General features: G+C 42.5%; 2 protein-coding genes across 10 annotated transcripts in view; one reads left to right on the top strand and one right to left on the bottom strand.

Annotated features, from left to right (window-relative positions):
* Positions 1-26,006, bottom strand: part of LOC134210571 (PTB domain-containing adapter protein ced-6-like) — a 182,862-nt gene that overhangs the window by 57,537 nt on the left and 99,319 nt on the right. The window lies entirely within an intron of this gene.
* Positions 12,359-24,729, top strand: LOC134209125 (mucin-2-like; the record flags this gene model as incomplete). Its single annotated transcript, XM_062685109.1, is given in 4 exon segments — positions 12,359-12,456; positions 13,103-13,221; positions 20,857-21,310; positions 21,366-24,729. Coding segments are annotated over 4 exon segments (3,624 nt in total), but the record flags the coding sequence as incomplete, so codon positions are not given.

Here is a 26,006-nt window from a genome sequence, read left to right as displayed (position 1 = left end):
TGGGGGGTCCATAATAGGGAAGAAGAACGTCCCGAAACGAAACATTAAAATCAAATGAAGTGTCGACAGGAAAGCAATTTCCTATTATGGACCGAGTTATGGACCCCCAGGGGGTCTACTATAGGGCAAATTTAGTCCAACTTTAGAATGTTAATTTTAAAGAATAACGTCGAGTATTTGAGTGTTTTATGTATGTATCGTGAAGAGGAGATGCAGAGCTTGATGTTAGACATCACGCAAAATTAATATTTTGACAATTTCCTCTCCTTATGCCAGGAAGAGCAAAATTTCGCTACTAGGGGGTCCACTATTGGGCATTTTACCCTAATTTCCCGTTTTTTCCCTTACGTTCTCGGCGTGAAGTTGTATCATTCCAATTTATTCACATTTTGCATTTCCAAAGAATAGACAGCTATGGCAACAATAAGAACTACTCAAGAAGCAAAAAGCGGTCACTCAAATTGCCTATTCCTCAACAAGTGCCTCAACTACGGATGTTGATCTGCAGATTTTAACTTTACGGAGTTCGTGGACAACTTCGAACTTATGACAATAAAAAGCACAACATGAAATGCGAACATATACAGTATTGATCCAATTTTGTTCCTCCTCGATTTTGTCTACCTCTGATTTTGTCTACTCCCGATTTTATCACGTTTTCGACCCAATTTGCCGCAAACAACAATGATTTTCATGAAGTAACTTTTACCGCCTGTAACTAATTGTGAATCATTTATGAGTACCTGTCAAAAAGATTGTAAGTCTCTTCGACAATAAATTACGGGTTCCATTCACGTATTTTGCCTTTCCAAGGCATAAACTGATGCATATTTGCGAAACAAATAAATTAGAAATAAAAACTGTTCCGATTTTGTCACATTTTCTACTTTATCACCCCAAAATTCACCAAGGGGGTGATATAATGGGGATACTACTGTACCAAGAAGGGGTCACACAAAGTGTGTAATGTTCAATAACTGCCTTCATTACGGAGCCCACGACAATGAAAATAACTACTTAAAATACAAGCATATACCAAGAAGGGGTCTCACAACTTGTTTATTTTCAAATAACTGCCTCCATTAAGGAGGTTGATCCACCGACCTTGACTCTATGGAGTTCATAGACTAGCTGGAGCCCAAGACAACAACAAGAACTACTTGGAATTCAAACATATACCAAGATGGGGTCATAAAACTTGTTTATTCTTCGATAACTGCCTCCTTTACGGAGATTAATCCACAGACCTTGACTATATGGAGTTCGTAGACTACCTGGAACCAATGACAACAACAAGAACTACTTGGAATACGAGAATTATACCAAGAAGGCGTCATACAACTTGTTTGTGCTCCAATAACTACCTTCATTACAATCTGGAGCCCACGACAACAACAAGAACTACTTGGAGAACAAACATACACCAAGAAGAGGTCACACAACTTGTTTATTCTTCGATAACTGCCTCCATTACGGAGATTGATCCGAAGACCTTGACTGTATGGAGTTCGTAGACCACATGGAACTCACAACAACAATAATAAGAACTACATGGAATACAAACATATATCGTGAAGGGGTCAAACAACTTGTTTAATCTTTAATAACTGCTTCTTGTACGGAGGTTGATCCACAGATCTTGAATCTATGGAGTTCGTAGACTACCTGGAACCCACGACAACAACAAGAACTACTTGGAATACAAACATATACCAAGAAGGGGTTACACAACTTGTTTATTTTTCGATAACTGCCTCCATTACTGAGATTGATCCGAAGACCTTGACTCTATGGAGTTCTTAGACTTCCTGGAACCAATGACAACAACAAGAACTACTTGGAATGCAAACATTTACCAAGAAGGAATCACGCAACTTGTTTATTCTCCAACAACAGCCTCCTGTGGTAAGTTTACTGTTCTAAGATTGTCATCACAAATAACGGCTTTGAGCGTTCGTTGTGCATCGATCGAAAGTATGAGAAATTATTAAAGGGTATGATGACATGTGTTATACATATGTCACACTCCATTACGGAGGTCGATCTACAGACCTTGACTCTATGGAATTCGTAGACTACCTGGAGCCCATGACAACAACAAGAACTTCTTGGAATACAAACATATACTAAGAAGGGGTCACACAACTTGTTTATTCTTCGATAACTGCCTCCATAACGGAGATTGATTCACAGACCTGGACTCTATGGAGTTGGTAGTCTACCTGGAACCCAAGACAACAACAAGTAATACTTGGAATGCAAACACATATCAGGAAGGCGTCTCACAACTTGTTTATTTTTCAATATCTGCATCCATTACGGAGGTTGATCCACAGACCTTGACTCTATGGAGTTCGTGGACTACATGGAGCCCACGACAACAACAAGAACTACTTGGAATACAAACATATACCAAGAAGGGGTCACAAAACTTGTTTATTCTTCAACAACTGCCTCCTCCTCCTTACTGAGGTTGATCCACAGACTTTGACTATATGGAGTTCGTAGACTACCTGGAATCAATGACAACAACAAGAACTATTTGGATGAGATTTTTTGGATGACCTGGAACATATATTGTGAAGGCATTATATGCGAAGCACCATAAAGAGCATGTACCGTTTTTGAAATTGCACGATAGACTTTTGATTACGCTAGCAATCCTTAACATCTTATTCCTGGGATTATTATGTTTTTGATTTTCGATATAAAACATGTGTCGTTTATAACTGCTACTGAAGATGCATATTCCGTTTCATGTTTTTGACAGTTGTAGAAGCTATAATTCGAAGAAGAAGTATAACTACAACTGTAACATTACTAAAGATGCCCTTAGATCAGCGTCAGTAAGCATATTCAGAATTTCAATTCAAATGATTTACACTTTACGTAATCCTACATTGCATTGGCTACTTATTGAAATGAAAGCTTTTCATTACAACTTTACTTTAATCATTAGAAAGACAAATAAGATGCTTGATTCAATTAAATATTCTGCCCCTCACAGCTGATATCTTTTACATCCCGCATGCTCTTACATGCATTGTAATTAATATCCGATTCGCAAGCAGTTTCGGTTTATACTTACTGCATTAAAAACACGAACAGAGAACGTCATTGCCTGTGGGAAATTCCCAACACTATTCTAGTAGGTATATATCTATAGGCATAGATCCAAACAACAAAAGTCATGAAACGCGACGACAGTCATTGCACTCTCATGACCAGTTTTTACGGAATGTGTGAAATGTAAAGAATGCTTGAGAGCAGATAAAAATCTTCTAAGCACCGACCGTCTTGTTCCGTTGAAACTCATTGTATTGATATTGTTTCCAAATATTCTTTTTGGAAGGGTGGTTCTATATACCACATTTGTGTCGATTCAAAGAAACCGGCAAGAAATAAAAGATAGAATGATTACCATCTTCGATCAGAGGTCGCCCGTGTGATTAGTTATCAAGGTTAATTAATCAATGATTTATACTTTGTGGATTTAATTATTTTCTCCAATCAAATCAATAAAAACATTTCCAAGAAATCTCAGCAAGTGTCTGGTCTATTCGCCAGTTTGAATAATGTTCTGCTGAGGTAACTATTAAAGCCCATTATCATATTATCATCGCTTTGTAAATCCAGTCCCGCCAGTCAGTGGCTGTGCAATTTTCCGTTCAACAAAAGCGAAAAAAAACTGCAATCTATTCAAACGTTCCACTGACGGAGAGGTGTTCTCAGCGGAAAATGTCGACGAACACCGAAAAATGCCGCGAAGTGATTGCAAACGTAAGTACCCGGTTTTCACGACTTTTAGCGGCAGCCCATAACCTGTTCGAACAGTTCGTGGTAAATGGGCGGTATTTACAGCCGGCAAAACACAATTAAAACAGCTAGTCGGCGGGCGACGGTGCAGCGCAGGTTAGGAAATTTCTGCTAAACTGACTAAACTCCTGGCATCATCATTATTATCTGGGGCTGCACCAACGAGCGGTAGGCATTTGGATGCAACTATTCAGAGAGAAGTCTATAAATTTTTAATTGTTTCAATAACATTTTTATGACTCCAGTAATCGGTCTGCTTAAAGGCAAGTACATTACGTAACGATCTAAATGTACATAATTTAACGGAATTTCATGTTCGATTTATAGGCTTATCTGCAAACTCTTTATGATTTATGATTCTGCTTGTAAATAGAAGAAGAAATTTGAAAACTAATGTTGATGATTGGAAATTGTGAACCGCCAAAAGTACAGAACAAAATGTGCATTTTTAAAGTCTCCTATTGCCTTTTATGCAAGCATCGCGACAATCGTCCTCTATAGTTTAAAGGATCCCCCAAACCTATAGACGATTTCATCGCCGCGATTCTATCGTTGGGTCGCTGCAGGCAATGCTCCATTTACGCTTCCATACCAACGGCGACAGAATCGCAGTCACCATGCGATTGTCGTGTCGCGTGTGTTTGGGGGAACCTGTATAGCTCTATTGCATGGGTAAGATAGGAGCAATCATTGACATAATAATCAAAGTGTAGATGTTTAAGAAAATTGAATCGACAAATCCTCGGGCAATGATAGAAACCAGCTAAAGAATCATTAATCCTGTCAGCAATTTTAGTGATTGTAAATAAACGAAATAAAAATAAATAAGGAAATATGACTTGCAATCATGTAGCGAATGAAACCCTTCAATTATCTATCGTACGTACTGCGAACGGCTATCATTGTTGATCCGTATCATTTATGGAACGGCTCTCAATAAAAAAGGAAACCTGCGTCCCTCGCTCTTATTCGATGTTATGCCTTCAACTTACTGTCCACTGACTGACTGGTCGATCATCATCATCGTTTCGTCCCAAATCGTGTTTGTTTTTTTAAATGCCTTCGAGCAGAAACAGGAATACACTACTTGAAGGGGAAGTGGTGGCGGCGCGGCCTGGGGCCCGTGCAGTGGCCACCACACGCCGCAAGGGTACTTAAAATTCTCAACAGTCAGCTTAGCTTGCAATAAAATCGGTTGCTGTCAGTGTTTCATTCTTGCAGCTTGGGTACAACGCGGTCGGCTAGTTCTGCTGGTGATTTATGCATCGACAATACCCTTTGTCATGTTGTATATATACAACGATTGAGACCATCGAGACAGCCTTCAACTTACAGTCATCCGGCAGCAAAGATTCTGCAACATGGTGAAGTTCTATTATTTACATACAACGTGATGTAGGCATATTCTTTGGTAAAATATACAATCCGAGAAACGCAAGATTTGAGAAAATTGCATCACTAATAACAAACTGAATGGTAATTATAAAATTGATAGTTTAGTGTCCACAGTATTGCAGATGAGTTCGTATAACTCAAGTAAATGGTAACACTTGAATCCTCAGATATAGGTACGTGCATTTCCGCTGCTTCATATCATTTGCTGATTTTTGACGTAAACTACGTCTAAGGGGAAGACTCGGATACAGGGTGACAAATGAAAATTTCCAAATTCGAGACCGTCACGAAATCATGTAAGATTTTGAACTTCAATAGCGCCTCTATCTTCCGATGGATTTTTGAGATTTATATATCAATCGACTCGGAAATTCTCTACCAATTTGTCAATTATATTGAAACTTTGGATCATGAACGTTAAAATAGGGTATCGGATCATTTTGGCAGCACCCTCTTTTCTTGTCCGCAAGAGTCTCGTTTCGGCCGTCGCCGTTCAGTGCGGTTGGCTTTTGGACTCTGCTTTTTGTGCGGTGTTTCGCACAAAAGGTAGAACAATGGAGCCGGAGCGGAGCAGTGACCGCGGTCGAAACAAATGTAACAAAAATGCGTAATGTAGTGCATGGTGTATAAAAAGTGATGCAGATAGGGGCATGTTTGTGCAGGCATGAGACGATCAATTGTTATCAATGCCAATGCCCTTGCTAGTAATGCAATCATCGCAATGTAATTGCACAAACATGTTTATATTAAAAAACGACTTTGGAAAAATGTTGAGCTTTTCTTTTTGCAAACTGAAAATTAATAAGGCCGTTACACATATTTATTAAACATTATGGTCTACGCAAGGTCAAGGTCTACTGGTCTCCGCAAAGTCAAGGGGGAGGGGGTAATCTTCTTCTTCTTCTACTGAATCGAGCGGCGTGAAAATGTGAATGCAGAAGTTTTTGGGGCCGGGGAAGGTTCTTAAGATGGTTCGAGACCCTTCTTCTCTTTGAAACCTGGCTCCTATACAAATGTAACACCAATTAAATCATAACTCGAGATCAAGCAAATGGAAACAAATCTAGCGTGAGGAGGTTTTGGAAGGAAAGATATGTTTCTGTGGTGGTTTGTAACGCCTCCCCTTTCTGGAAAGGGGGGCTCCCATACAAATGAACCAAAATTTTCTGCATAACTTGAGAACTAATCAGAGAATAAATCAATTTTAGGCGAAACAAAGTTCGTCGTGTCTGCTAGTAATAAATAAATTTTAAAATGGAAAAAAAAATTTAAAGAAACTTCTCGGATTTGTTAAAGAACGTTTTAAAAGTTCTCAAAATTTACCGGAATTTTTTTTTGTTGCCCTCAAATTGGTATTTTGAGCAAAACAATCCGAAGGGGAGGGGAGACATATTTAAAAAAAATATTTAAATCGGCCTAATAATATTTTGTCCGATTAAATGCGCGACTGAATCAGAAAGATTTAACTTTGATTCAGGAAGTGTGAATGCACTTAAAATATTTTTATAATACGTGGGTGCAAACATGCGGTACTTATTGTACACGACAAAAGCTTCGGAACGCATACGTTCTTGAAACGGGCTATATGAGTTACAATAGAGATATCACCTTCTTGCTCCCTGATTCAAAAGTCTTGCAATGATATTAATAAAATGGTTGCACGAATATTTTATCCATGGTGACATTCAGTGTTGGTAGAATCATACTCAAATCTGAAGCTAGCTCGCCTGCGATTCTGTAAGGGAGCGCTTGAGTTTCTCGGCCAGAATCGCATCGCTTCGCTTACTCCCCGAAAAAATATTTCGTAAAAAGCGTCAAAACGCAATCGAGGCGTATGTTTTGTTTATATATGCAATTATTAGCCATTGTTTTAGACGAAAAACAATTAATTCAATGCATTCAACAATGAAGAACACGTAAATTTCATGCAATGATGCAAATTGCGATTCGAATCATGAGCAAATCTCTGGGCCATGATTCTGATGGAATTTGACTCACGCATGGTTTGAATCGCCGATGCGATTTGAGATTTTGAGATTTTACCAACACTGGTGACACTGCCAGACAGTGGGAGTTAGATTGTAATAACACACACACCCTCTTTTCCTGTCCGCAACTCGCGCGCATCACAACCAAATTAATTTGGTTTTAGTACATGATTAACATTTTATGATTTCTAGTGATGCACGAAAAACAAGATATGCCAATGATTGGAATATTTCTGAATAACAAATGTTGCAAACGGAAAAGAGGATGCTCATCTAGAGCTTCTTCTATTGAAATATTTCATCAAATGCTTCAAAACCATTATTATTAAAGGCATTATTACCACTGAGGAATAAATTTGGGTTTTCATAGTAAATTTTTAAAACAATTGTCGAATCCAACAATTTTCATATCTTAAGATACGCTAGTTTTGTTCGAAACCAGTGACATAAGTAATCAAATAAATTTTCTAAAAATATTCATTCATGATGGCACTACAATCCAATAAACAAAACTGCCTTACGTAGTTTACGTTGGGCGGTTGTGTCTTGTACATAACCCTTCTGATTTTTTTAAGTTGTTTTATTTTGTCAAGTCAGAAGTTTCTAAAACACTTATTCTAATTCACAATTTAGGTGGAATTCAAGAGCGCCTACATCTATTTGGTTAACATTATCGTTTAGAAAATTAACATAATTGATGAAGAGTTTGAGAATAATTATTCTTTTTGGTTTACTTATTCTGCTCAAGGATGGCCGCTGAAGATCATTGAATGTTAGTCTTCTCCAGCCTCCCGAAGTTTCTCTTATTTTACGTTGAAGGAGATCCCATGCTGCATGAACTCTTTGGCATTCACTGTATCTGTGTCGCTTAGTTTCTACAGCTGCATTACAGTGTAAGCATGTGTTGCTATCTGCTCGCCCAATGGTGTGTAAAAGCTCTCTGTGTGGACTTTTTTCATTCAATATCAGATACAAGTTACTCTTTTCCATCGACGTAAAGGGACTCCAGCGCAGAGTCAGCCAAATTCTTCGCCAGTTGGCTTCTGGATGAAGACGTTCCACTCTAGGTATTTCAGTTTGCTGCATAAAATAACGGTATATGAGTTCTGAAGAAGGGTTCTGTCGAATGTGTAAGGGAAGCTGTCTGTAATTTTGGCTAATTATCTTGAGATCAGGAAGATCAGTTGGAACAATGTTCCGGTCGGGGTCATTGGGAAATAGAATGGATTTGTAGAATGGCATGGCGTCGATTTCTTGAATGCAGCGGTTAGTCAACAAGCTTCGGCTTTTGACCGTCGGGAGGTGTAGGTTTAGACCACCTTGTGCTCGTTGACCGAGTTGAAAATTGTAATAAACACAAAAATAAAGCAGATATTGCACACTTTCATGCCCTGTCACGGGACAAGTATTTGTTGAGATTTTTGTAGCATGCCATTCATCCTTCGCGTTTCTATAGATATTGAAAGGGGCAGATATGTAAACATCGCGTGACATCTCTAATTGAACATGAGAAATTCCAGTGCTGCTTACAGTTGCCGAACTGTTGGCCCAAACGAAGTTACTGCGACATTTTGGCCTTGAACATCCTCAGACCGATCACCGCACGCAAAACGTTCAAACGTTGAAGAGCTCACAACCCCTTGGCCAATGTTTCGTAGCTAATTTATGTGGCGCTTCCAAACCCGGCCATCATCAAGCAAGATAAGGTAATGTAATTTTCCTAATCGCTTTTGAATAATACCGAACTCCCATTTATTGTCCTGGAAACTCTTGAACCTTCTTCTAACTCACGAACTTTTCCTATTGTCCTGTACGACATCAATATAGAGCACAGCTCTGCATGAATTTCGGATCGATCACACTTAATGGCTTTAAGAATCTTTCAGATTGGCCATTTGGCATACTAGGGTGAACGAAATTCGCAGAAGTGAATTGTGGACCATTCTCACTAACGAATTCTAATGGAATACCGTATGTGCTGAAAAATTGTCGACAAGCTCTAATCGTAGTTTCTGTTGTCATATTTTTTACAACATGGACATCAGGTCATTTCGAGTAGGAGTGAACACGTTGGAATGGAGCTGACGGAGTGTCCCAACAATGAAAAGAAACTTTTGGTGGGTTTGATCTAGTTGCCTAGCATGAAGCACAGTTCTTGACAAGCTCCTCTATGTTGCTGTCAATACATTCCCACCAGCAATAACTTCGCGCTAACGACTTGATCCTAGATACGCCAAAGTGTATCGAGTGCAATTCGTTCAGGACTCGCGGTCGAAGAGACGGTGGAATATACACTCGAATACCTCTCATCATGCAATCTCTTTGCAAACCAAACTCTTCCTGGCTAACTGCGAATCGAAACTTAGATTCAACAATGCTACCTGTCCTCAATCCACGGATTAACTCCCGTACGCTACTATCTGCTAGTGTAGCAGAACCTTACTCATCTACAGTTAATGGCAGGGCTTTGTATGGAATTGATTTCAATTGCATCAGGTTCTTCAATTTCACTTTCGGAATCGGTCACAGCAACCGGCAGACGTGACATAGCATCCGCATTGCAATGCTCCGAAGAACGGCGGTATCGAATCTTGTAATCGAAGTTTTGGAGAAAAGCAGCGTAGTGCTGCATACGCATTGCGGATATAGTAGGAAGGCCTCTGTTCTCTGAAAAGATTTGGCTAACTGGCTTGTTATCGGTCACCAGCGTAACAGATACTGATAATACGTGCGAATACCGAACACAATGGAATAAGCTTCCCTATCAATCTGCGAATACTTTTGCTGAGTGCGAGTCAATGTCTGAGAGGCGTATTGACGTGGGCGCTCAGTTCCGTCCGGGAAGCATCGGTCGCAAGTACCAGAGGAAGATTAGCATCGAAATGGACCAAAAATCTATCAGACTGCATCTCTTTCTTCACCAAATTGAACGATTCGTCGCACTTTTTTGACCATGAAAAGGGTACGTCATCTTTGAGAAGATTGTTAAGCGGGTAAAGAATTGTGCTAAGGTTTGGAAAGAAACGACCATAGTAACTAACAAGCCCGACAAACGAACGTACTTGATCTTTATCGGCTGGAACAGGCATACTCTGAATTGCATCTACTTCGATGATAGTTTATGGATACCACGCTTAACCACTGAATAGCCACAGTAATCGATTTGGCTTGAAAGGAACTCACACTTTTCACGATTGGCACGGTATGCGTGCTGTCCTCCACTCGGATTTCGAGCTGCAAATAAGCCTGTGACAAATCAATTTTTGAAAATTTGTGAATATTTAATCGAAGCAACCAGCCACGACTATAGATAGTAGAATCTATAGATGAGCGAAAGCATGGCTGAGTCGATTTTTTTGCCCGTGCACACGCGCATATGACGTCACAGCCCTTAACGTTTCCATTGAAATCGTGACATCATGCTCGTTTGGAGACACGTTTGACAGTTCGTTTGGAGACAGAGGATTTATCTTCGCTCATCTATATAGTCCACTATCTATAGCCACGACCCAAAATTGGATGTCTGTTAGACTCCGTCACATGTAAAGGTAGTGTGAGCGCATCATCGTTCGAATGTGTATTAACCAGAATTATCCCGAGAACATTAATATCGGTGTCTCAATAACTTACCAGTTTTGTAACAGTCGGGTGAATAGTACCGTCTTTGGTCGTGGGAACTATTTAGGGAAACCGGTGATCCAGTATCTACCTCGAAGGTTAGCGTCCTCCCATCAATCGTTAGATCCAGCATGAATTTGTCGGCAAACCCCAGTATGCTTCTCAGGTGAAAGACATTTTTGATTACATGTGAGTCTTCAATGTGGTGTGTAACAGCTTTCTCCTTCGGGTTGCCACGTAATTTCGTTAGGTAAACTTTCTCCAAGTGTCCTTTGCGTTTGCAGTAATTACACACGGTTGACTAATGTCTGCACTTGTTGGCAAAGTGATCTGGATCTCCGCATCGGTAGCAAGCTTTGTTTTCGGTGCCGACATTCTCGTACTCATCTTCTTCTTCTTCTGACGTCCTTGTTCCAGAAATTAAACCTCCGGTTTAGAAACCGTGCCATGCATTTCGCCAGTACCTCTATGTGACATTTCCATGCTGAATGAGATTTCCTTTGCTTTCTCTAAAGTCAAATCACGTGCCTCCAGTAAAGGGATTGAATGGTACGATTCCGTAATCCGAAAACAAACAGATTCCGGATGGCAGTTTCCAAATGGGCACCAAAGTTGCATGTCTGTGCCAGTTTTTCGAGGTCCGTTATGTAGTTGCACAGCGCTTGCCCAACTGCTTCCTACAAATGTATTTGTAGTTTTCCAAGATCTCCAGTAGCACCGGACTGTAATGTGCTTTTAGAAGCACAACGATGTCGTTGTATGAACGGGTTTCCGAGGAACGGTTCTGCAACTTATTGCACAAAACATCGTACGTTTGACCACCCATGAAATGCAACAGGTAATCTCGCCCGTCAGTCTGAGCAACCTTGTAGATCCGAAATGAAATTTCTAAGCGTCTCCAACCAGCGGTCATATACATAACAGTGGCATAACAGCAGACGTGGCAGTTGAGGTTCTAGTAGGACCGGCAAGCGCCATCTTGGCAGAACGAAAATCACTTTCCGCGGAAGAAATTCAGCGTTTTCTCGAACTTTTCTTCTTCTCGTCGTTAAATATTGCAAACCCGCGGTAGCCCGGATCACGAATATAGCACAAACGGCGCATTTAGTTTTGGAATCATATAAAAACATATTGAATCAATCTCACGAAATTGATCCAATTCCGGATAAATGAGCTAAGGTAGCGAAGTTCACTTCTAGTATCTACGAACGATTCCCTTCATTTTTCCAGAGCTATTCTGAGTGATTCGTTATAGATCCATGTATTTTTGATATTTCACCAAAGACGTCCTCGTATACAAACTACACAAACGACTTCGCGCACTCAATTCAGAAACACACATTATTAAAGGTCACCAAACGCGTTAATTTCAAACTTCAGATCACTTAAACTTTTTTTCTTCTAGTACATATGCAAAATATAAACATCACCCAAATCTATTTCTTGCGGGAACGAACGAAAACGTGACGGCAAAATTAAAAGCAATCATTCGCGCGCATGACTTACTGCGATCTCTGGGTAAAAATCTGTGAACGATAATCACAATGTTCACAATAAAATCAAGCTAAACCGCTGAAAGAAGCTACGGAGCAGTTGAGGCGTCGCAGACACCAAACAGCCCTCGAAATACTCGCACAAAGTAACGAGGCAGAGACTCGTCTGGAGAGCAGGAAGTCCCGAAGAAGCAGCAGAACGTGCAGGATTGTACCAGCGCGTCAAAGATGGTGATTGGGATACCGTGTAAAACCAGCGGAAGATGAGAAGGAAACATAAGAGCTCTAACGAAGGAGACAGTGATCGAGTGCAGAGACCTGGACGAGATCACGACGGTAGGACTATTATATTTTAGTTTTCTTGTACTTACATACATTAATTCCATTATACAAATATTCGAAATTGTTGGAACAGTGAATCATTCTCAACACAACATCCAAAAAACGATTAAGACAATATATACTTTATCACAACATTAAAAAACCGATTAAGATAACATACCTGCCAGTTTTCATTACAGATAAGCTACAACATCTGACTCAGAATGTTAAAATGTTTTCATACTGAAAGATTCAATCAAACAATGATTCATACTTGAAACTTTCTACCCCAAGTGCGGTTTTTGGTTTCACTGCCTGCTCCATGCAAATAAGTTATTCCAGGAATCTTCCTCGTAAAAATAAAACCATCTGAACTGATGAGAATCAGGTCAGTCAAGTCATCTCTAGATAGATAGCGAGCTTACCCAATTGGATTAGGAAATGAGTGCATTTCGAATGCATCTGCCGCAGCCAGCGAACGAGCTTCGTGCGAAAAATACTGAATTGGTCGTACAACCAACAACAGAGTACCTACACAGCGCTGCGATCGTGTCGCGTCGCCGCACCGGCGGTGAGAGGCGGCAAACACAGTTATTCACGTCACGCCGCATCGGTCTCGAATCATCTACAACCCAGGTCTTGCAGGTGGTGGCGTCGTCGGTGGGTGGATGCGCAAGATGGTGTACCCGCGAAGAGGGGGAAGTGTCTCGCTGATGCCTCTCCAGTCTCGCAGTCACAGTAGTACACAACAACCGCTTGTTCAGAAAAGCCGGTTTCATTCTTCCACGTGACTGAGTTCCAATGACGACCGACGAGTGGGTCTGATCACTGTTCGGCCGGGCGGACCTGGTAGAACAGTGCACCAGCTGCCGAGATCGTGCTATGGTCGAGGGAGTTATTTTACGACACGAAGAACTGCGATATAAAACTTATAATGGTGAATGTTTGTGTTCTTCGAATTTACGAAGTGTTCTCATTTTGAATGCTGCTTGAGAAGAATGTCTATTTCGTGAAAGTTCTTCAATCGATTTATCACATCATCATGACAATCGGTGCATACTCTAATGAGAAATGTCATCAATCCCAAAAAGCGGTACAAATTGAACAGGTCAGGCTTGCGGCCATACATTTTCGGTGACAATAGTCTCGCAAATTTGGTCATATGGTTCGAATCACACACAAATCCAAGTGGGTAAGTTTGCGAGAACAGTAAACATGTGTATGTTGACCACACCAGCGGAGGTTTGCTTCACTCGCGCCGGTGGTCAGCAGCTGCTGAAGCTAAAGCATAGCTTGTTGAAACGGTTGAAATGCGATGCATTAATTCAATCAACGGAATAATGTCAACCGTGTGTTGACTTTGTTGGATTGTTTGCTTCGGAGACGACGGTAAATTAGCTCAACCTACCACTGCGCGCGCGGTCAGCGTTAATGAGTTGTTTCGCCAACCACTTTTTTTGTCGTGTATCAGCTTACCTGGAAAGTGGGGGAAAAACACATAATTAGTAAAATAATAAACTGATATGATATTTATTATGTGTTCAGATATTGAATTAAAAAAAAGTAGAATTAAACATATCAAGTGCCGGTGCCGGACACCTCCCAATACCGGCCACTTCTCAAAAAGACACTTGCAGAGGTCCCTCCACAATCTTATGTAGTACAGAAGAAAGCTATTGGAAAGTCGTTTATCTTCGTGGAATATCAGATCCTCATTTTGTGAACTTTGTACAAAATTTGAAATTAAACAAAATTGCTCAAAAGTATGATGCCTTACTTTATGAGGTTTGAATCAACAATATTAATATCAATATGATGCATTCTGAATATGTGAATATTAGCCAAATTTGGAATAACAATCATGATTTGTGGGGGGGTCCCGTAGCGTAGTTGGCTACACCTACACGTTCGCCTTATAAACGGACGGTCATGGGTTCGATTCCCAGCCCCTCCACCAAGCCCTTGTCAGTAGCCTGAGGTGCAGCCCAAACGGTGGCGTTTTGGGGTGCGCGTCTTACCGACACGGCTGCCCGATGATGACTGACAAATTGTTCTTCTCGGAGGCATTCCTCCAACGTACCCGGATAAATGGCAACCGAACAATGCAACGAGCAATTGGATACACGATACGGACAAAAGGAACACAATGGACTCACGATGAGATGGACCCGGCAATGATAACAACAACGAATGTCTAAAAATAGATTCTGTGTGGATTCTGTACAGCAGAATACCACAGTAGATCACGGCACAGTAGCGGTTAAGAAACACAGAGTGCCTACCAAATAAAGAAATGAATAAAAAAAATCATGATTTGTCAGATTTATAATGTAGCTGTGGTGTAAAATCAATTTATGTCCCCCAGGTCCGGACAATGAGATTTTTTGTGTGATCAAATAGATATTCTTTACACTTGATTTGTTGAACCAACTTCAGTTCAATTGTTTCTTCTTGCTAAAGTATCAGAAAGCCACAGACATAAGAAGAAAAAAATGAGTAGGTTGTAAGAAATTTATCTAGAGAGTCAAATAAGTTCTACAAACACAATTCAATTTCTACAACATAAAGCAAGTGAAAAATATAACTATTGTAAACGATGTCTTTACTCATGTACCAGGAACTTCATCATCAAATAAATGTATATGGTATTAGGGTGGTTCAAAAAATAGATTTTGCTCCACATCGCTCATTCGATTGTGTCTCATGATCTGAGTGTTCTCCTAAAAATAAAAATATAAAAGTAAAAATATGAATTTTGACACCCATATTCCAGATGGTGCCAAAACCGGCCCTTCCTGGAAGGTCCTTGGAACCTGCTATAAGGGTGGCAGTGGACACTACCATTCTGGAAATGTTTCTTTTATCATCGTCTGGCAAAACCATGAAGTAAGATACCCATATCAGACCGCATCATGCTTTCGTGCTGTGCGGTTCTTTTCTCTCTTTGCGGAAGGAAGTTTTTAATACTACCCGAAGCTATTTTAATTTCAACATTGCTTCTCAACGCTATTTGTACCTACTGATCTTTTCACGTTGGACCCGTTTGCGGAAGTAAAATTCCGACCAGCGGTGGTAATCTTGCAGGGACACCGTTCTGGGAAAAAACGCTCAACAATGAGCATTAAAAAAGAGGAAGGGGGAATCGCTGAATTCTCCACTTCCTTCTAAGAAACAAGGTTTCAAGACCGTCCTGCCAAAGCGCGGAAGAAATAGAAGGATGCTGGATACCTCAGATATTCAGTTCGATTTGATTCATGACAAAATTGAGCAAATCGAATCTACATCTAGCCCAGGTGATTCGATCCATGCGAAAAGCAAAAGAATCCGCTAATTGTGGTACCTGTTGCCGAGTTTTCTGGCTTTAGGAATGAGATTTTGAGTAAGGAGGGATCAAGGTTTCATTTCAGATTGCCAGGAAGGGTGACTGCCGCGTTTTACTGGGATCCTTTGACGATCGCAAACGTCTTCTCCAGTATTTAACTGAGAAGGTGCATAAATTCTTCACATATGACGACAAAACTGAGCGATTGTTTAAAGTCGTCTTAAAAGGTTTCCCCAGTGATGAAAAATCACTGGATGAGATTAAAATTTAAATCTCGCAATAACGTGGAATTACATAAGTCCAAGTAATTAAGATGAAAAAGGAATCTCGCTCTGGTACTTCCCAGAGGGGTATTACTCAAGAATTTTAATTAGTTCACTTTAACAAAAGTGGGGCTTGCCTAGGATGTGGTAGGGTTTGACAGTGGGCCCTGTTAAACCTCTATAAAAAGCTGCATATATCCGCAAGTAGGCTCCGCCAAAGCGACCGTGTGCCACTCAAAGCGCACAAGCCCAAGTCCTGGTGTTAGGTGGGACGCTAAACAGCCCTGACACGACGGCCCTCCGACGAGACAGGAGGTTTGCACAGCCGCCTTTAAAAACAACTATTACGAACGACATAGAAGATAATACGACTCGATACAATCGGCAACGACCTAGGCGACGAATAAAGGATCACGATTGGAAGCTTGGAACATGGAACTGCAAGTCGCTAGGCTTCGCAGGTTGCGACAGGATAATCTACGATGAATTACATCCCCGCAACTTCGATGTCGTAGCGCTGCAGGAAATCTGCTGGACAGGACAGAAAGTGTGGAAAAGCGGGCATCGAGCGGCTACCTTCTACCAAAGCTCTGGCACCACCAACGAGCTGGGAACCGGCTTCATAGTGCTGGGAAAGATGCGCCAACGCGTGATTGGGTGGCAGCCAATCAACGCACGACGGATGTGTAAGCTGAGGATAGAAGGCCGTTTCTTTAACTATAGCATCATCATTGTGCTCTGTCCAGACGTAGGGAGACCTGACGACGAGAAAGAAGCGTTCTATGCGCAGCTGGAGCAGATATACGATGGATGCCCACTGCGGGACGTCAAAATCGTCATCGGTGACATGAACGCTCAGGTAGGAAGGGAGGAAATGTATAGACCGGTCATCGGACCGGATAGTCTGCATACTGTATCGAACGACAACGGCCAACGATGCATAAACTTTGCAGCCTCCCGCGGAATGGTAGTCCGAAGCACTTTCTTCCCCCGCAAGAATATCCACAAGGCCACATGGAAATCACCTAATCAAGTAACGGAAAACCAAATCGACCACGTTCTAATCGACGGCAAATTTTTCTCCGACATCACAAACGTACGCACTTACCGCAGTACGAATATTGAATCCGACCACTACCTCGTTGTAGTATGTCTGCGCTCAAAACTTTCGACGGTGATCAACACGCGTCGGAGTCGTCCGCCGCGGCTAAACATTGGGCGGCTACAAGACGGTAGACTAGTCCAAGACTACGCGCAGCAGCTGGAAATGGCACTCCCAATGGAAGAGCAGCTGGGCGCAGCATCTCTTGAAGATGGCTGGAGAGATATTCGATCCGCCATTGGAAGCACCGCAACCGCTGCACTAGGCATGGTGGCTCCGGATCAGAGAAACGACTTGTATGACGGCGAATGTGAGCAGTTAGTTGAGGAGAAGAATGCAGCATGGGCGAGATTGCTGCAACACCGCACGAGGGCGAACAAGGCACGATACAAACGGGCGCGGAACAGATAAAACTCGATTTTCCGGAGGAAAAAGCGCCAGCAGGAAGATCGAGACCGTGAAGAGACGGAGACTATTAACGCACGAAAGTTCTATGAGAAGTTGAACCGTTCACGTGCCACAGCCCGATATGTGTAAGGACATAAACGGGAACCTTCTTACAAACGAGCGTGAGGTGATCCAAAGGTGGCGGCAGCACTACGAAGAACACCTGAATGGTGATATGGCAGACAACGGTGGCGGTATGGTAAGGATCCAAGGAGGAGACCGGCTGAAAAACAACAAAGCCGCTGGAGTTGACCAACTACCAGGAGAGCTGTTTAAACACGGTGGTGAGGCACTGGCTAGAGCGCTGCACTGGGTGATTACCAAGGTTTGGGAGGATGAGGTTCTGCCGCAGGAGTGGATCGAAGGTGTCGTGTGTCTCATCTACAAAAAGGGCGATAAGCTGGATTGTAGCAACTACCGCGCAATCACATTGCTGAACGCCGCCTACAAGGTATTCTCCCAAATTTTATGCCGCCGACTAACACCAATTGCAAGAGAGTTCGTGGGGCAGTACCAGGCGGGATTTATGGGTGAACGCTCTACCACAGACCAGGTGTTCGCCATACGTTAGGTATTGCAGAAATGCCGCGAATACAACGTGCCCACACATCATTTATTTATCGACTTCAAAGCCGCATATGATACAATCGATCGGGACCAGCTATGGCAGCTAATGCACGAAAACGGATTTCCGGATAAACTGATACGGTTGATCAAGGCGACGATGGATCGGATGATGTGCGTAGTTCGAGTTTCAGGGGCATTCTCGATTCCCTTCGAAACGCGTAGAGGGATACGGCAAGGTGATGGTCTTTCGTGTCTGCTATTCAACATCGCTTTGGAGGGAGTAATACGAAGGGCAGGGATTGACACGAGTGGTACGATTTTCACGAAGTCCGTCCAGTTATTTGGTTTCGCCGACGATATTGATATCATGGCACGTAACTTTGAGAGGATGGAGGAAGCCTACATCAGACTGAAAAGCGAAGCTAAACGGATTGGACTAGTCATCAACACGTCGAAGACGAAGTACATGATAGGAAGAGGCTCAAGAGAGGTCAATGTAAGCCACCCACCACGAGTTTCTATCGGTGGTGACGAAGTCGAGGTGGTTGAAGAATTCGTCTACTTGGGCTCACTGGTGACTGTCGAAAATGATACCAGCAGAGAAATTCGGAGGCGCATGGTGGCTGGAAATCGTACGTACTTTGGACTCCGTAAGACGCTCCGATCGAATAGAGTTCGCCGCCGTACCAAACTGACTATCTACAAAACGCGCCGTACCAAACAGACTATCTACAAAACGGTAGTTCTCTACGGACACGAGACCTGGACGATGCTCGTGGAGGACCAACGCGCACTGGGAGTTTTTGAAAGGAAAGTGTTGTGTACCATCTATGGTGGGGTGCAGATGGCGGACGGTACGTGGAGGAGGCGAATGAACCACGAGTTGCATCAGCTGTTGGGAGAACCATCCATCGTTCACACCGCGAAAATCGGAAGACTGCGGTCGTGGATCGATCAGGTGGAGGACGATTTGCGGACCCTCCGCATATTGCTTGGTTGGAGAAGTGCAGCCATGGACCGAGCTGAATGGAGAAGACTTTTATGTGCAGCACAGGCCACTCCGGCCTTAGTCTGATAATAAATAAATACAAAATGAGTTACGTTACCAAACCGTTATATCAATATTGTATCTTGAGAAAAGATGTTCTAATTCACATTCTATATAACAATGCAGAGGATAACCACTGGTTTAGTACATCTGCGAAAATTTGTTATTCCATACCGCCCGTCAAGGTGGATAGATCATAGATGTTTTCTTATCAAAAGGAAGCCTAAGAAATATCCTTCAACTCTTCTAAAAGTAGAAAACGCACGTTTTGGGGACTTTTGAACCAGTATGCGATGTGGAGGATTTGAAAAAGTTGCATTTCTTTTGCCTATGAGAACATTGCATTATCTGATAGTTTCAACTATTCAGTTCTATTTCATAAATGGATGATGTGTATTGTGTATTTGTTAAATACACTTGAATTATGTTGTATCAAAGTTTTCACATATTTTCTCAGACATTTGTTCGATTATAGTTTTTCTTAAATCAGATAAATGCCTGTATTTTTCTATTGGCAAATGTTGTTCGTTTGTCTATGTTAGAACTGTTAAATCGACTTAAGAAATCGTATTCTTTGCCCTTGAGAACAGTCCTGAATTAGTCAAATAGAATTTTTATTGACCCTGAATCAGCTATTTCTCTAATGCAAATCATCCACTCTGGAGGCCAGTCAGCTCCTTCATCAAACCATTATCAATCAATTTGCGTCACTTGACTGATACAAAACAGCATTCTGCAATCAACAGTAAAATGCAGCACATTACATAAACACCTGTCAGACCGGTATCATGATGCCTGCAGAGGAACAACAAAAAATCTATAAAAGTTCTGGGAATACACGCTACCCAACGGCAACCATCAAGCGCAAATAAATTATCAACGCCTCAATCCGAGAGAAAAGGCACCGCACGGCACCGTCGGAGTATCTTCGCGCACTGACTGTAAGGTCATGAATCATGAGTCATGGATCGTGCACTCCGGCAGGCAGGTACATATGCCGCGCATGCCCCAAGGAGGGTTATCGTCGTCGACACCCAAAGCAGTTATCAACGCCTTGTGAACACAATTCAACATCGATGAATGGACAAATCCGTACGGACATACGTTCGGAACTTGGGTAATCAATTTCATATGATCAGCTCATTCACTAATCATAAATCAGAAGCTAATGTGGTTCACAATGTTAATGTGACATATCATGCGACGTCAGCACTCGACTTTGGACGAAAAAAAATCGTAATCGATTAGATTAGTCACATTGGTCCTCAAGTATCTTATTACGATATTTCACACACGTGATAAGATAGTCCTACCATAAAATGGTACGAATTTTGGCTCGTATTTAGTCTGTCTTCCGGCAATCAAAAGCCTAGTTTATTGCCACATTTCAAACCAATCATTCCAATCTTTAAGCTCCCTAATGAAGTATGCGGAAATTACTGATCATAGGTTTATTCTCAGTTGTTGCGCTCGCAGAAGCAACGCTGGAGTGTTCGGAAGAGTTCGTAGCGCACCATGGTTCAGTGTTTCCCGTCAACGGATCCTGTGAAAAGTTCATTGAGTGTTCCGATGGGCAACTGATAGAAAAATCCTGTCCTAATGGAATGCACTTCGATGGGGTATCAAGTGAATGCGTGCCGGAAGTTGAAGCGAGGTGTTCCACTCGAAGACGGCTAGTTGATGTAGTTGATGTTGGAATGTGCAGCAATTCGGAAGAAATCACTTTCCATGCCGATCCCCATAACTGTGCAAAGTATGTGATTTGTCTTGGGGAGCTTGCCATTCAAACACAGTGCGTTTCTGGACTGTTGTTTAACGCCGGTACGGGACAGTGTGACTTTCCGGAGAATGTGGTCTGTGATGTGAGTTGCCCAGAGAGTAGTACCGAACTGGTTTTTCTTCCAGATTCAACGGGACGGAACTGTGCAAAGTACGTTTTATGAACTATAGTGACAATGGAAAAACTAATAAACCATTTATTTCAGATATTACATCTGTTTGAATGGAGTCCCTCATCCAGCGGAGTGCTCTAGCTTGCTGTACTTCGACCTGCTGACGGGAAATTGTGTACGGCCTGAAGAATCTTCTTGTCGAATAAGGGATGTTGAATGTTCAACGCTAGATGAGCTGATTGCGGATCCGCAGAGTTGTTTCGGTTATTATCAGTGCGAAGGAGGGATACCACACTTCAGGGAATGCGAAGAAGGCCAAGGCTTTACAGATGGGCGGTGTGTTGCAGGGTATTGCGAAGATTTCGTAACTGACGATACCGAAAGCAGTTCTACAGTACAAACAACTGACTCGTCCACCGTAAACACCGACGAGTCATTATCTACTACAGACGTGAACATATCTACGACGATTGAAACAACATCATCTGACGAATCCTCATCGAGTACTTCTACCGAATTAACAACATCCATACAGACGGATAGTTCATCGGCTTCCTCATCCGAGCCAACGCAAACCGATGATCCTTTGACCAGCACAATCACGTCAACAACTCAAACAGATGAACTCCCGACCAGTGTTGTTGACGCTTCGACCACTGTGTCGTTCACAATAACAAATGAATATTCTAGCTCTACACAGACAGAAACAGAGCCCGATACATCTGACATTACGTCTGAATTTCCTTCTACTCCAATCTTCACAACGGAAAATCCTACATCAGAAGCTTCGACTGAAACATCGACGATAATAACCGAATCAACGGCTACCACTATCTCGTCCACAAGCACGGACGAGCCTCCTACTTTGCTACCCACGGATCCATCCGTCGCTTGTCATAGTATTCCCGGTATTGGCATGCTCCCTTATCCATATAACTGTCAGCAGTACTTTGTGTGCCTCTTCGGTAGCGGAAGTCTGGGAACTTGCGATAGTGGACTACTTTTCGATATTGTCTCGATGGTATGCGTGTCCGCAGATAGTGCGACATGTTCGGATGTAACAACTTCTACAGAGGATTCGAATACTTCAACACCCGATTTGACTATTCCAACTGAAACAGAAGATCCTCTGAGCAGCACAGTCGTAACACCAACGGATTTTCCTCCAACGATTACGGACATTACTACTGGAACTGAAGAAACGCCCACGACGACATCTGCTGGTTCAACTGAATTAACGACAACCATTGAAACGGATATCCCCACGACTGGAACGCAGGAATCAAGTACTTCATCTCAAACGGATGATCCCCAGACCACTACAGTTATGACAACAGATGTGAGTTATTCAACAGATGTTTACACGACAGAATCGTCTACTAGAACCGAATCAACGACATCTACGGAAACGAATAGTCCCTCTACTGTTACTGGTGAAGCACCCAGTTCGACTCAAACTGAGGAACCAGAGACAAGTACAGTCATGACACCTCCAACAAGCACGGCTATTACCACATCTACCGAGGAGTCATCTACTTCAACCGAATCAACATCTACGCAGACGAGTAGTCTCTCTACTGTTACCGATGAATCAACCAATTCGATGCAAACTGATGAGCCTGAGACAAGTACATCCATGACAACAGATGTGAGTTACTCATCTGATGTACCCTCTACGAGCACGGCTGTTACAGCAACTGAATCAACAACATCTTCGCAAACGAATAGTCCATCAACTGTTACTGGTGAACAAACCAGTTCAACCGAAACAAATGAGCCTGAGACTAGTACAGCCATCATTTCTACCGAAGAAACATCCACTACGACGTTAACTACGGATAGTGTCTCAACCATCACAACTGAGGCAACTTCAAGCGAACCTGTTGAGACTTCGACTACGGAATCATCCACAGTAACATCAGATATGACCACTGAAAGCACTGGTTCATCACAGACCACTAGTACTGTAACAGACTCTTCCCTATCAACTATCGAAGACACATCGACCATTACTCCAGAAACTACCGAAACCGAATTCCCGACGACACCCGCTGTTATTTCCACAACCACCGAAGCTTCCATAACTACACCGTCAATGGATCCATCCATCGTGTGTCAAAGCGTGTCCGGTATTGGCATGCTTCCTCATCCATACAACTGCAATCAGTACTTCGTGTGTCTTTTCGGCAGCGGCACTCTAGCGACGTGTGATAGCGGACTACTTTTCGATGCCAACTCGATGCTGTGCGTATCCGCCGACAGAGTCATCTGTACGATTGTTACCACTACTATCGAGGGATCGATAACTTCGACGTCAACCACCATCCGTCCCTCAACTGTTACCTCCGAGTCAACCAGTACGAGTGTTACCTTTTCTTCGGAAGGTATTTCCACCGCACTTCCAACAACTGCAACCGCCCCTGTAGACACTTCGACCACGGAAACACCAGAGACCACCGCAGAGATTACCGACACCTCCTCAACAGTGACGACCAGCACTACCGTCGAAGAGACGTCGGCCGAGACTTCCGAAATTGCAACTGATTCTACCACCTCCACGTCAACTGTCACCGCGGAAGCGTCCACGCAGGAACCAGTCACTTTGCTACCTACGGACCCGTCCATCGTTTGCCAGGACGTGCCCGGTATTGGCCTCCTCCCCCATCCATACAACTGCGATCAGTACTTCACGTGCCTTTACGGCAGCGGCTATCTAGCGACGTGCGACACCGGACTACTGTTCGACACCAGCTCGAAGACGTGCCTGGCTGCCGATAAAGTTAGCTGTTCGATTACAACTGAACAACCGATGACGGGCACTGTGGTCCCCATAAGCACGGACGAGCCATCCACGGATCCGTCGATCGTCTGCCAAGGCGTCGACATAGGTCTACTGCCTCATCCGTTCAATTGCGATCAGTACTTCGTATGCATTTTCGGCAGCGGTAATCTAGCGACGTGCAATAGTGGGCTGCTCTTCGATGCTGGCTCGATGGCGTGCGTGACTGGTAACAGAGCGACATGCATCAATACGCGTAACAAATAATTAGCAAGGCTTTGAAGATTTGTAACAGGAATATAAATAGTGGAAATGACGACTTGGGCAGGTTTTGTTCTACGGATAACGTGTTTCGTTCATAATAAGCAAACTTTTACAATAGTGGTCTTGATGTAAGATAAAGTTGAAGGAGGATAATGGCATTATAGTTCATAAAAATACAACTTGTCGTAGTAAAACCTGCCAAAGACGCTTTTCACACAACAGGATCTCGTTTTTTAATAGATTTAGCAGATTTGTATTTATATGAATTATTCGAATTCCACATGAAGAATATAAATTGAGAAAATTACACAATATACAATATTATACAATTACCCTGACTTGCATCATTTACCATTGTAAAGATTTATTAATATTCGATTTTTTAACCTTTAGTGATTCAAATTGTTCGTGACTGCCGATTTGAATACTAATCTGAAATATACATTTTCCCAGAAGCTGTTCTAGATTCATTTTTTATAACAGTTCAGTTTCAAAAGCATAAAACTGTTATCCAGTTTTCCGCGAGCGGTAATGGCCGCTAGTTTGCCTGCGGGTGAGTCTCAGATTTGACGTTTGTGGAGGTCAACTGCATCCACCACTTCGATCATTCTGACCAATGCGGCATAAAAGAACGTGCTGATGAAGTGCATTCACGCCTTCTTATATACACATTGATCAAAATGCTCGGAACAGTGGGTGCAGTTGACCTCCACAAACGTCAAGTCAGAGACTAACCCGAAGGCAAACTGGCAACCATTACCGCTCGCGGAAAACTCTATTTTCTGCATATTTGAACCACGAACGAAATATATTTTTCAATTGTTTCATCTGCGAATCATTTCACTTTGCATCTACCGCGCATTCTTTTGCAGCAGCATAATTTCTCTTCTTGAAATTCTTCTTGGAGAGGCTTGGAGGCTCGAAAAACCTGGAGATCCTCCTGCTTTTACTCCTGGAGTACTACCTACCATGGCGTTTCTCCAGGATGTCCTTATAAAGTTCTTCTGGGAATCCCTTCTTGAGTCCTTCTAGCACTTCCCTCTAGAGTTCCCCGGGAACAATACCGGGGATGTCATCAGAATGAATCATTTTTCCAGTTCCTCCGTTTGTTCCTCCCCGAAACCCTTCTGGACTTCCCTCAGAAATTCTCCTGGAATTCCTTCAGAGATTCCTCCTGGAAGGCTCGAAAAACTTGGAGTTCCTCCTGCTTTTACTCCTGGAGTACTACCTACCACTTCTTCCAATAAAGATCTTCCAGAAAATCTTCCTGAGATTTCTCCGAGATTTTTTCTTGGGGTTCCTTCGGGAATTCCTTCTGGCGTTCATCCAGAAATTCCTTCTGGATATCCTCCAGGAATTCATCCTGGAGTTGCTTCAGGATTTTTTTTTTGTTGGGGCGTAGAACCACCTCCGTACAAGGGCCAGAGGGGGGCAGGTAAATTGTGGAAAAATTAAACGGGTACTGAAATGAATTTCCCCAAACATGTGCATTTTACGATCCAATCATATACAGAAATAGGTGGTGTTCGGAGGTGTACTAGCTTTTCGCAGCAGCACTGTTTCGTGGCAGCTCAAACTAAAATTTTATTAGATTTATTACGTTTGAATACATTGTTTGTGTTGGTTTTACTCACAAGAATTGGTCTTGTTCCCTTCCAGCTATAACCGAACACTAATTTGTATTCTCCGGT

The sequence above is a fragment of the Armigeres subalbatus genome, chromosome 2, assembly GCF_024139115.2.
Source record: "Armigeres subalbatus isolate Guangzhou_Male chromosome 2, GZ_Asu_2, whole genome shotgun sequence".
Classification (NCBI taxonomy): domain Eukaryota; kingdom Metazoa; phylum Arthropoda; class Insecta; order Diptera; family Culicidae; genus Armigeres; species Armigeres subalbatus.
This window is presented reverse-complemented; position numbering and strand designations above follow the sequence as displayed.